Below are 13,701 nucleotides of genomic sequence, written 5' to 3'. Positions count from 1 at the left end.
AGAATCTGCCCCTTTGCGACTGGTATTTTTGCATTTGGAATGTATCCTCCCAAATGCAAAAATCGCTATTTAAGGAATCACTAAATTTGCAATTACTTAAATTGCGATTGCATTTAAGGAATCGCAAATTGTGATTCCTTAAATGCAATGCATTCAACAAAAAAAATTAGCGATTTCGCTAATATGAATCACAAATTACCATCAATCAAAAGTTGATGGCAATTTTCGATTTCTTTGATAAATGTACTAAAGTGCATTTTTCAAAGTCACATGTTACACGCACACATGCCCTTGGGGCATGTGTGTGCGCAACATGTGGTTAAATTGTAATTTCAGGGGTGCAACAGGGTATCCTTTTGGAACCCTTGCACCCTTGAAACATTCAAGATCTGCACTGAAAACAAGGCTGTCTCCTCTGGTGCTTAGCTAATCCAAGTGACTAAGATGTTCAATGGAGGACACATGGAAGATACGAGTAACATTTCCAGATTGGATATTAGGAAATGTAGAATAGATAGACATAGACTCTATGCATTCTCCGTCTTTGCTCTTTGGATCGGGAATACAATTCTGGTAAAGATGCATCAGGCTCCACTATTTCTGCACTTTCACAAGAAGTTGAAAAACATATTCTTAAGCAATACCGTATCATGTTATGCCTACACATATGCCTCCAAACCCTGAAGAGTTCCAACGTACATCCCCTCTCATTTCATCCCCTCTTACCCTCAACTCCACCGTTCAACTTGCTGACCTGACTATGTAAACCTCATTCCAGCACCCTTCAAATCTTCAGAATGAACTCCTACCATTGGGATATCCAATCGCCCCACCTAACCTTTTAACCTTCTTCTGCACTTATAGTCCTCATAATGCACAATGATTTGATGCTTATAAGAATGATTGGGCAGTCTAAATCACATATATATTGCCAAAAATACATGTATAAAAATAAATGATATGTCACAAGCACAATTTCTTGTTTTACACAGGTATTTCCGGTTGAACCCCTGCGCATACAGTTCATAGTTGTTTTCAGTCTTTTTATTTTGTAATAAATAATTCTTCTAAACAGGAATTTGGAGGTAGGATCAAAAATATGTATTCATATTCAAAACTTTGACTGACAATGAGGTATGTGTGGCTACCCAACTGCATGTCTCCCCTATTCTCTCTGTCTTTGTCTATTTCCTATTTTGTTCAGTACACCTGCTCCACAAGAGAAAAATGCGTCAGGCCTAGAAGACGTGTGCTGATGGCACTTGTAATGCAGGGCGACGACTATAATCACGTTTCAAGTAAGTGTCAGCTACTCTCTTTCATTCGGTCCAGTGAGGGCTCGTGACATTTGAAAGTGGTGAGGCGTAAAAGTTGGGTATGGCTTTTATGTAGCGAGTGACGCAAGCAAGATTACTGGACAAACCAGGGTTTGTCCTTCTCCAGAGCAAAAATTGGAAAAAGAATGACAAATGGTGCATTTTAAAGCAGTTGAATTTAGTACTAAAGCAAGGCTTATAAAGCAGGGCAAACGTATAGTCATGGAATATTAAACACTTTAAAAACTGCCGCATATATTACTGCATTAATATGTTCAACAGTTACTATAAGGTGCAAATTGTACAGCGCAACAACTTCAGCCCTTTAAAGTGTGCGCCTGCCCAGTGCCTTGCACTGCATGAGGCATAGACTTTGAAAGAAAATGCTCTAACCAGGCTTTGGGAAGCACCCACAGCTGCTGCCTGCAATCCGTCATATAGAAATATGTGCAGACAAGTCTTTAATTGGGATGAAAAAAGTGGGGGCTCTCCAAAAGGGAACATGTAAAATACATTTCTGCAATTGCCAAAGTGTGCCACCCGACCGGTATTTTAGTTTCTCTGTGAGATGTAATTGCATCCAGATATATAACACAATACCTGACATACAGTTTGTTAACATGGACATCTTCATGTCCCAAAAGATCCAATCACCTGCGGAGCCCTCAGGGCTTCATACTGTCTCCTGTCATCTTTTATCTATAAATGGAGCTGCTTGGCACTCTACTCACAGATAACAGCATCAAGATTCACCAATACGCTGACAACACACAATGCTTCTTTTGAGTCTTCTCTGCTTCAGACATCTAACACCTTTAACACTGCTTGCACGCCATCCAGACTTGGATGTCCAACACCTACAGGAAGCTCAGCCAAAGACAGAATTCCTGCTGTTTGCGACGAAAAGTAAATAAGAGTCAGTATAAACCTGGCTGACTGACATGAACCTTGATGGCTACTAACCTCATTTTTCACCGAATGGAGTACGTTGCCAAAAATACAAAGACGGGCTGGTAGTAGCTCTATCTTCTAAAGGAATTCAAACCATTTCTTCCAGAAAGTGCCTACAGAACTGCTGGTCAATCCCTCATACTCAGGCTGGATGATGGAAATGCCCTACTCCATGACTCCCAGACTCCAGCCTGGCACCCCTTAGTGGTACAAAAGGGGGTGGTGATGGACGGAGCATCAGAACCAATCAAACACTCACACCCAGTCAACAGATCTGGGTTTGATCCATCACCGTTCTTTAGCCCACTCTGCCACCCCAGTTCAGACATGGCCATATGCAAATCAGTCTGACCCTGTGCCTCATGGGAACAGTCCAGCCCGAACTACCAAGCCATGTCTTCCCTGGACCGGAAACAAGCTTCCTAGGACCGGTTTCTGGCATTTCAGCCGTCTTCAGCCAGGCTTGCTTGAATCCTGTGGCAAAGTGAGCAAGGGACTCACGTCTGAGCATACCCTGCCAACTTATGGCGAACAAAGCAGTACAAAAGGGGGTGGTGATGGACGGAGCATCAGAACCAATCAATCACTCACACCCAGTCAATAGATCTGGGTTTGATCCATCACCGTTCTTTAGCCCACTCTGCCACCCCAGTTCAGACATGGCCATATGCAAATCAGTCTGACCCTGTGCCTCATGGGAACAGTCCAGCCCGAACTGCCAAGCCATGCCTTCCCTGGACCAGAAACAAGCTTCCTAGGACCGGTTTCTGGCATTTCAGCCGTCTTCAGCCAGGCTTGCTTGAAACCTGTGGCAAAGTGAGCAAGGGACTCACGTCTGAGCATACCCTACCAACTTATGGCGAACAAAGCGGAACAAAAGGGGGTGGTGATGGACGGAGCATCAGAACCAATCAAACACTCACACCCAGTCAACAGATCTGGGTTTGATCAATCACCGTTCTTTAGCCCACTCTGCCACCCCAGTTCAGACATGGCCATATGCAAATCAGTCTGACCCTGTGCCTCATGGGAACAGTCCAGCCCGAACTACCAAGCCATGTCTTTCCTGGACCAGAAACAAGCTTCCTAGGACCGGTTTCTGGCATTTCAGCCGTCTTCAGCCAGGCTTGCTTGAATCCTGTGGCAAAGTGAGCAAGGGACTCACGTCTGAGCATACCCTGCCAACTTATGGCGAACAAAGCGGTACAAAAGGGGGTGGTGATGGACGGAGCATCAGAACCAATCAAACATGAGGCACAGGGTCAGACTGATTTGCATATGGCCATGTCTGAACTGGGGTGGCAGAGTGGGCTAAAGAACGGTGATGGATCAAACCCAGATCTGTTGACTGGGTGTAAGTGTTTGATTGATAATGATGCTCCGTCCATCACCACCCCCTTTTGTACCGCTTTGTTCGCCATAAGTTGGCAGGGTATGCTCAGACGTGAGTCCCTTGCTCACTTTGCCACTGGATTCAAGCAAGCCTGGCTGAAGACGGCTGAAATGCCAGAAACCGGTCCTAGGAAGCTTGTTTACGGTCCAGGGAAGGCATGGCTTGGCAGTTCGGTGCTGGACTGTTCCCATGAGGCACAGGGTCAGACTGATTTGCATATGGCCATGTCTGAACTGGGGTGGCAGAGTGGGCTAAAGAACGGTGATGGATCAAACCCAGATCTGTTGACTAGGTGTGAGTGTTTGATTGATTCTGATGCTCCGTCCATCACCACCCCCTTTTGTACCGCTTTGTTCGCCATAAGTTGGCAGGGTATGCTCAGACGTGAGTCCCTTGCTCACTTTGCCACTGGATTCAAGCAAGCCTGGCTGAAGACGGCTGAAATGCCAGAAACCGGTCCTAGGAAGCTTGTTTCCGGTCCAGGGAAGGCATGGCTTGGCAGTTCGGGCTGGACTGTTCCCATGAGGCACAGGGTCAGACTGATTTGCATATGGCCATGTCTGAACTGGGGTGGCAGAGTGGGCTAAAGAACGGTGATTGATCAAACCCAGATCTGTGGACTGGGTGTGAGTGTTTGATTGATTCTGATGCTCCGTCCATCACCACCCCCTTTTGTACCGCTTTGTTCGCCATAAGTTGGCAAGGTATGCTCAGACGTGAGTCCCTTGCTCACTTTGCCACTGGATTCAAGCAAGCCTGGCTGAAGACGGCTGAAATGCCAGAAACCGGTGCTAGGAAGCTTGTTTCCGGTCCAGGGAAGGCATGGCTTGGCAGTTCGGGCTGGACTGTTCCCATGAGGCACAGGGTCAGACTGATTTGCATATGGCCATGTCTGAACTGGGGTGGCAGAGTGGGCTAAAGAACGGTGATGGATCAAACCCAGATCTGTTGACTGGGTGTGAGTGTTTGATTGATTCTGATGCTCCGTCCATCACCACCCCCTTTTGTGGCACCCCTTAGTGGCATCATACATTTTGGAGAAAGTCTTATCTAGGGCATGAAAAAGTATGATCACATCACCACTAGTCTGATGTAACCCTATTTGTCCCCCTTGCAGGCCTGCAGCATCTTCAACACCAGCTAACTCTGTAGGTGGGGAAGAGCAAGTATTATGAAATGTGCGGGACTTGATTTTCTGTGATGATTCACATATGTGTTTCTCGTGTTTTTCACAGTGACACAATATGAGTGCAATAGCCCCAACATGGAGTTTCTGCATAACTTAGAATTCTGCTGGAGCCAGGTTACTGGCCCCATCTGAATTAATTTGCTACTTGTAATGATAGCATTATTCTTTTTGAGAAATTTCCTGAATGGCAGAAAAAGACATGGATATATTGACTATATCCATTCTTCAAAGGGGAAATCTGAGCCAGTAATATATTAAGTGTACCATTGTACTGAAGGTGTGGACATAGTTTAAGCATAAACATTCCGAGGACAATAACATTCAGATGCTATTTTCTGCTCACAACACTACCAGAACCACTGATGCATATTCACAAAGAAAGTCAGTGAAGTACAGATGGAGCGCTCCACCTGGATGTACCTTTATGAATTCTCCTCCTTTACCAACATTCCCAGGAGTGCGAAGCTGCGCCTTGTGCAAGTATCCAGAAGTACTCCTACAAAGGTCATGTGACTGTTGCAGAAGGTTCCTACTCACACTTTATGGATTTCTCTATAGCAAAGTACTGTGAACAGGGGAATTAGGACGCCCTGTGCAAATGCAATTTGTGTTTTTGCAGGGAAAATATTTTTCCCTGTGGAGAAAGCCCTTCTTCTCAAACACTCGGCAAAGAGCGAGCGATTCACCTTTACTACCCTTGAAGGCAATTTATTCCAGTCCTCTGCTGGAGCAAAAATACAACTCTTTCTAGGTTGGAGATGGATGGATTGGAGCTTGAGAATCCCCACAAACCACATATTGGATAACCACTTTCCGCCCCTTGAGTAGCCCTGTGCAGATCTCTACGCCCGTAAACGGGATTATACCTACCAGGAATCCCTTTGTGAATTCTTGGCAGGTGAAAATGATCAATTCAGCTGTACACATACATTTGCGACCAAATTTGCCATAAGGTATTGGTACCACTGTCTTTTGATTAAAAACACCACATAAACAATACAATCGTAAGCCATAAGGATATTTAAACAGGTCACCGATTTTTCATCAATTGGCTGTGCAAACAATTTGCACATTATCCTTATCATGATCATGATTTCAATCCTTTCTGTCTAACCATGCTCACTGACTATCGCTTGAACTTGATCTTTTAGAGAAGGTTCCTATCTACTGTGGAATACCACAGGGCTTGTCACATTACCTGCTCCTTTTAACATTTATGTTCGCCTACTCTCACAGCTCAGCTAATCTTTTGGGCTTAAAGAATTGTTGTGTGCTGAAAACACCAAAATCACCTGATGGCCAGAACTCAGTAATGAGACTGAAAGGTGGTCTATATGAAACACAAAAAAGGCTAAATTCCAATCTGCTAAAACTTAAAACAGACAATACTGAGCTTCTTTTCTTGGAAAGAAACAAACCAGATGGAATGCCACCTTAAGGCCCATGGATTTGGGAGCCCTTAATCTATTCGCTGTAACCAAAGCTAACGTATTGGGTGCTACCCTCACACTGACTCCTCCCTTTCTTACACAGGTGAATTCAGCAGATTCTACCCTCCTCCTGACACTGTATATGTTTAGAAAGATCCTACTATTCATATCTCAAGAAAAAAAATGATCAGTAGTGACTGCCTTGATTACTATGACTGTAATTGCCTCTAAGTGGAGTCTTCTATTTACTCACGTACCAAACTCTGGCACATTCAAAACATTGTGGTATAGATGGCGACCGCTCCACTGGTCTATTACTAACGACAGGCCCTTATGTCATCAATAGTATTGTTGGCAGACGGTCTTCCTACTAAGCTCTAGAACTTACTCCCTCTGGATTTCAGAGCCCTGAAAAACATCTAATTTTTAGGTGAACTCTTAAAAAATCTTTTATCTTGTTGTAGGAGTCCTGCTGGTCCACTCCTGCTAACATTCTTGTTTTTAGTACCAGGAAACACGGGTGTTAGTGAGCGCTATAAATATAATAATAATATTATTGATAACAATAATAGTAAAAATAATAATGTTATTTGTGAGTTAGTAAAATTACAACTACAATAGATAACACAAATAGTATTGCTGCATGCTCATACAATTCATTCATTCCCAAGATGTGACAAACAAAAAGTGGCAAAACTCATGAACTCTATCAGTAAAAACTAGAAACATGTACTACTGGAACCATCAAAAAGGCGTCACAGGGGTGGCTGAAAGGGGGCAGAGAGGAAGTCTGTCTGTTAGCCTATGGTTCTGCAAATATCTATGAATTATTTTTGCAACCTCTGCCACCAAAGAAATTGACAGTAGTAACACTTTTATGGCTTATTTTATTGGCCATAGACAGACTATATTATAAGACAGCTTAGTTTGTTAATGTTCCTGCTGCAAACATATGAGTGTATGAGGTAACAAAATATCACACCGGTACAATAGCTAAAGTTGTTGAACACTTGCAGAAAAAACCTCTCTGCTGGTCACAGCTTTAAAACAACATGAAAGAGATTAGAGGGTGGATTTGGCTACTACAGCAGAACTGGGTGTATCCTGCAGGTCAGAGGTTCGTATGTTAGTAAGATAGCCATAGAGAGTAATGCATTTGTTGCAGGGGGCCTTGATTAATTACCAGGAACAATTCAGGCCGCCTTGCATCGTCTGTCAATATTCATTATTGAATGCAACTACATAACTTACATGCACAATTTGAAAATGTAGAACACTTTCATATCTCAGTTTATCTGGGGTCAAACATATGAAGTTAATCAGAGAATAACTTGGTTCTGGCAATTGGGATACTGACCTTAGAGGCAAGGTATTAAAATACATCTGTTGTTCGCTTGTGACACTTTCATTTAATCAGGGCTCAAGGCAGAAAAAAGGAGACCTTAAAGAAAAGCAAAGTGTGTAGAGTGCACGCTGTGGCTCCACGGAATACAGCACGCACTGAATTTGTGGGAGCACCACTGCGCCTCTTTCTGCTTTGTATGCATGTGCTGGCAGACAGCACCAAGCATCTTTCAGAATGGTTTTGATGATCCAGACTACAACAGGGACCTGCGATAACAATAGCCACCAGGGTTGAACACAGCTGTTTTGAACTCTGTTCGATCACTGAACACTGTGATATGATAAATGTGAATGTATATTTATGGATGTTGTTTTATGACACATCTCACATACAGGGACATCTTAAAGATTTTGCGGGCCAGGGCTGAATGTATTTTGAAGGCCCTTTTTCGGAAAAGCTTTAAAATTATTATCCAATTTCAACTCCTTCATTCTGTCTTTAGCCAAAAGCAAAAGGAACAAATGCGGGACAGAATGCTGAACAATGCAAATATTCACCCCCCAGTCACAAAGATCTGGGTTTAGTCCATCGTTCTTTTGCTCACCACGCCACCCCAGTTTGGCATAGCATAGAGAGCAAGGGACCCACGTCTGGGCATACCCATCACACTTAGGGTGAAAAATGCTGCGGCAACAAATGATGGATGGAATGCTGAATGAATCCAACATTCAGGTCCAGGATGCTGGTTTCCGGTCCAGGGAGGCTGGGGTCCAAACTGGGGTGGCGTAGTGAGCAAAAGAACGATGGATTTAACCCAGCTCTCTTGACTGGGAGTGAATGTTTGATTAATTCTGTCCATCATTTGTTGCCGCAGTGTCTTTGGCCAAGTCTTTGTCAGTGCACAGACACACTCGTCCAAATTCTAAAGTTGTGAGATCTAATATTCATGAATAGTGACATGTGTTTTCAATATTGTAACACAGGAGTAGCTCACTAATATTACAGCAAATAATCTCTGTGGCACCCTTCCTTTGCTCATAGGTGAGGTCTTGTTTCGATCTAAAAGAAACTTTTTTATGGATGTTGCATGAAACATAAACACAACATTTCTCTGCAAAATGTCTGTAATAGACTCTTAGACATCACTCACATTAAAAATAAATTAAAGGTAAACTACATTTAAAACAATCTATGAAATAATTATTCAAGGTCATCAGGGCAAGACTCTCTGCAGAATAAAGATGGCTCTAGCCCCGAAAGGATGGTGTCCTGGGCCAGAGCCCACTTTGCCAAAGCCTAAACACGTCTCTGCTCACATTCTGCAGACGTTGAAGTAGCTTAAATGTTCATTTCATGTGCACAGATTACATGGTATTGCATTGGTTCTGGTGCAATAGTGTCACAATATTTGCACCAATCAATCGAGCTTGTAATTCTGTGAAGATATAATTGTAAATTTGGTAGGTGCAAATATCGGTGTATAATTGGACCCACATTACTCTCATCAAATATAATTAGGAGCTGTCCATATAAGAATTGCTCTCTGATGAACAACTAGAGTAAGAAGGCAAGGGATGAAAGCTTAGGAGAGGCCAATAATGTTTTATATAATTAATGGGACACCTTTCTATTCCCATGCACTCATTTCTCTTTTTCAGTTGAGCACATTTCAGAATGAATATGAAGCTATGCATGATTATGACTGGGTCATTTATATCTGCGATCTCTGAGTATTCTGTATGCAACTCAAACTCAACTGCACAGCAGGATCTTTCTCTATGATAAACAGCAGCTCCGAGTAAAATATTTGTAAGGTGTTGAATGCATCTGGACACAAAAAAAGTCCACTTTCTTGAAGTAATCTATGATGTATCTTGTTTCCTGTACATCTGAAATTGAAGTGACGGAGTCATACCCATTTGAAAGCGGGTCGTCTCTTTATTAGCCATGAATAGCAAATTGCTTTGAAAATTGTTATGCAAAGCTTTGCAAAATTTCATAGATAAGAATATCTCACCTACTGCACAGGCTGGTTTTAAATGCGAAGGGCACAATTGGCCAGCATTTCTACTAATGTATGCAACTCTAAAAAAGAGACAGCAGTTTTTGGCCTTTATCAAACTACGGTCCACTTTTGACATGATATCACATGTCTAAACTTTAGAATACTTCAAGAAGTATGAACATCAAAGTCAAACCCACTGCAGTGCATAATACAAATAATACTAATAACACTGAACATGTAGACTATTGTACAGGGGATGAGGTGACTGACATTTGCACAAAGAGGGTCTAAGGGGCCAGGCCCGGTGGTCTGTCCCATTGTCTCTAAAATATTTTTTGTACCCCAATGTAGGTGTCTAATGCATTGTTCAAGTCAAGGTTCTTGTAGTTGTTTCCTTAAAAATTGTTGTAAGTTTTGTAGGACATTTGAATGTATGGGGTAAGGATGCCACATACTTGGATACTGTAAGGAATCCCTGGTTTGAGTGAAATAGATTAAATCAAGCAAGAAGGTTTGCTTCAAAATAAAGCATGCAATATAACCGACATCCAGTACAATTAATTAATGTAATATATTAGAACAAATTCTCACTATGCCATTAAAGCCATAATCAGGGTGAAACTGGTCCTGTATTGCTTGTTGTTCCAGTTCAGGGAGGACCTTGCCTGGCAGTTCAGGCTGGACTGTTCCTGCTGGAGCAGGGTCAAGACTGATTTGCATTTGGCTGGGTCCAAACTGAGGTGGCCTGGTGGGAGAAATACCATGGACTGGGATGCGCCCCAATTATTGCTAGTGGCTGTGATTAATTCAAGCATTCCACCCATTACCCTGCTGTTGTTGCAGATGGCATCCTTTATTTTTATACATAGATATTCAAACAAAAGAACATAGCTACTTCTGCACAATCAATTTTCTGAAAGCACAGCGAAGTGTGTCAAAGTCAGCAAAATCCGCTCCTACACCCATCACACTAAGTGAAATAAAATCAGAGGCAAATTTTAATGAGTAGAATGGTAATCACCCAGATTTTTCAAAATATGTCCGATTTCCAAGTAGCTTGTGAAAAAGTCAGAAATGTTTTCCCATGAGGTTACTCCAGTATTTGGAGCCTTTCAAAACTTTTGCTTGACTCAAAAACAATCCCATGAGAACTCTTGGACTTTTAGGTCAATTGTAAAATTCCAGTAGTGCCTATACGTGTTAACATAAACTCACGTGGAATTCCAATGAGGTGAGTCTTTCTGCATGTATACATCTGACACAAAGATGTTTTTCATATTTATTGTTTTACCCCTGAGGAAACCGTTTTTTTCAGTGAATAAACCTATTCTTCCATGCCCCCATTAAATATTGCAGGTTCCCTCCCTAATTCCGTCTAGAAACAGACTTGGCACTTCCTTTGACAGGAACAAATTTAGACGTGACTTAATGTTGGGAAATCTATCTGGAAGGGGGGAGGAAAAATAGACAAATCACTCCAACCACCATGGTAGCAGGAAAACACTGCCCGCTAGGACAGCGGCATATCCGCCAGTCCAATTATTATGCTCCGCAGTAAAAATCCGACCACGGCGGTACGATCGTGGCATTTAACATTGCGGCGCTTGCTGCTGCCAGCAGCACCGCCGCGATGTCCAAAAAAGTATGTCCAGCATATCCCTGCACTGCGTGGCAGTCACTGCACAGTGCCTGTCACCTGGTACCGGGACATGACCCCCCCCCCAGTGCACCCACACCCCCCCAAACAAATTGGGGGCCCGCAATGGACCCCCGGAGACATTCTCTGCATGCCTTTCCATGGCAGTTCCACCGCCGCGGAAAGGCTGGCTACCGCCGCCATCATAATCATGCCGGCGGAGCCTGGCCCTGCACCGGCCCCATTTTAGTGGTCCAGCTATGCCCGCCAGGCAAGCGTGCGGACTGCTACTGGCGGAAAAGTGGCGGGCTGAAAATCGCATTGCCGCGGTCGTCACCGCCATGCTATTGGGACCGGCGGTTTTCTGGTTTGCAATTGCGGGCCATCCGACCGCCATACTGATAGACCCCTTAGTTTGTGACCTACTTTTGGAACCTGCACCACAAAAAACACCAAGAATCCTAATTGTAACTCTAAACTCATCAAGTGCCTACCAATGAAGCAACTCCTCCATACTGGCAGAATTTGGGCAATTGTAAACGTGTGAATGATAATTGTGATTTGCCATTTGTAACGTGTTCAGTTTGCACATCTAAAATGGAAGTAGGTGTGCATAATGCATTCTGAAATTAATGATATAAATGTTTTTAAAAGGGTGACAAATAAGGTAACTTAATCAAAATGACCTAATTGGACAATGTAAAAAGTTTGCATTAGCCGGCTACTGTGAGTCACAGCTGCAAAAAATATACAGAACCTAACTTCATCAGCTTGTTATGTATACAGACTGCCGGTAGAGTTCTATGGGTCAAATTCTCACCCACAAGATGGCTGCAAATTCCATCCACTTTGTTCTATAATGGCTGGCCTGAAGAAAGATTTCAAATTTTGCAAGGAGGTACAAGGGGATCAGAGGACAGCTTCTTCTGTCTTTAAATGAGCAAATGTAGAAAATCAGCCCCAACACCATAGCTCTGAAATCCACCACACAATTTCCATTCTGCAGTGCTAAACTAGGCGGCAGCTCCTAGAAGGAAAGTAGCCAAAGAGATGTATTTCATGGTTTCAATACCCTTAGCAACCGATAATTCAAACAAGCTTCGACGTTACCACCTCAAGCTCCCAGAAACATTACATATTTCAGTACCTGTGGGCACTTGGCAGCACTGTAGCAGTCTCCGGCTGTGGCAAAAGGAACAGGTCGCCCATCAAGTGTCTGTGCAAACTGCAAATCTGTTGCTGTAAAACATAATGTACAACAAGCAACATTAATAATCAGGCACAGTGATGAAGCTGGCATCCTAATGTTGCAGCTGCAGGGATGTGTGCCCCTTGTAATAATGTGAGTGCTAAAATATATCGAACACCACACATTTCCATACTGCTGATGAAGATATCTAAGCATGGTTCGAGCTATTGCTGAATTGTAAACATTGATTACCTGATCTTTTTTAAAATATGTTATACATTTTTAAAATATTGGGAGAGTAAAAGTATCTAATTATGTTGCTATCATCACCAGTGTTGTTTTCTGTAACCAAGAAACTTCACTTGCGGCTGCAGGTAGCGCTTGCAATGTTTGAAAAGGTAAGCATACAGCCTTTCGGTGTTTAGAGCAAAATATATATTTTTTATTACCGTGGTTTGAAGTTACCATTTGCTTTACACTTATTTACTATAACTATTGATTTTACAATTGCATGACTTGCATACAAGCAGTCCTTCACGTCACTTCAGATACATGAAATGTTCCCCTCACCATTTTGTTAAGTTTTTTCTCATATTGTGATGATAATAAACATTTGGTTTAGGACATTGCAGCGTTAACGTCAGCGCAACTTACACTTGCAGAATATTGAAAATGTACTAATAATTTTCAGAATGTGACATCAACCATTGCATTTTACCAGTGGCGTATTCATTCTTTTTTTGTAAACATTTTATTTTATTTGCAAACAACATCATACAGGAAAGCCAATGATAAACCTTAGTATAACGTGGCATCTTCGGAAAGTTCACTGGTTCGTGTAAATGACCCATAAACACTAGACAGTAATCACTTTAAGGTCCTCAAATCCCATCCCCACCCTGACCCATGCCTCCCCCGTCCGTCCAGGTGACTGTAATGTCGCGATACGTGACGCGATACGCTAGAGCGTGAGCGTCACGTCACGTGAGCGGGGAGACAATAAAGGCAGTTACGCCTGCACATACGCCAGTCGGAGCGGCGGCAGCGAACTGAGTAACACTACAACGTGTGTCCCGCGTCTTTATTGCCACGTGGCCAGGCCCCCGTCTATGCCAGCGTAACCAGCCCCAAGGGTATCCCCCAGAACACAACAGGTGACCATCCATCCAGCTTCTGAACACCCCTTCCATCAGTCCCCCTGCTATATCAACTCCAACCACGGACCCCACGCTTTATCAAGCTTCCTC

At 43.0% G+C, this 13,701-nt stretch overlaps 1 protein-coding gene across 1 annotated transcript in view; it reads right to left on the bottom strand.

Annotated features, from left to right (window-relative positions):
* ADAMTS9 (ADAM metallopeptidase with thrombospondin type 1 motif 9) overlaps positions 1-13,701 on the bottom strand; it is an 876,266-nt gene that overhangs the window by 42,291 nt on the left and 820,274 nt on the right. The window contains exon 37 of the mRNA XM_085624697.1: positions 12,413-12,504. Within this exon, the coding sequence (XP_085480823.1) occupies positions 12,413-12,504 (92 nt within the window). The remainder of the gene's footprint in view (positions 1-12,412; positions 12,505-13,701) is intronic.

The sequence above is a fragment of the Triturus cristatus genome, chromosome 9, assembly GCF_964204655.1.
Source record: "Triturus cristatus chromosome 9, aTriCri1.1, whole genome shotgun sequence".
Taxonomy (NCBI): Eukaryota; Metazoa; Chordata; class Amphibia; order Caudata; family Salamandridae; genus Triturus; species Triturus cristatus.
The sequence above is the reverse complement of the archived record's forward strand: the minus strand, read 5'-3'. Positions and strand labels throughout refer to the sequence as shown.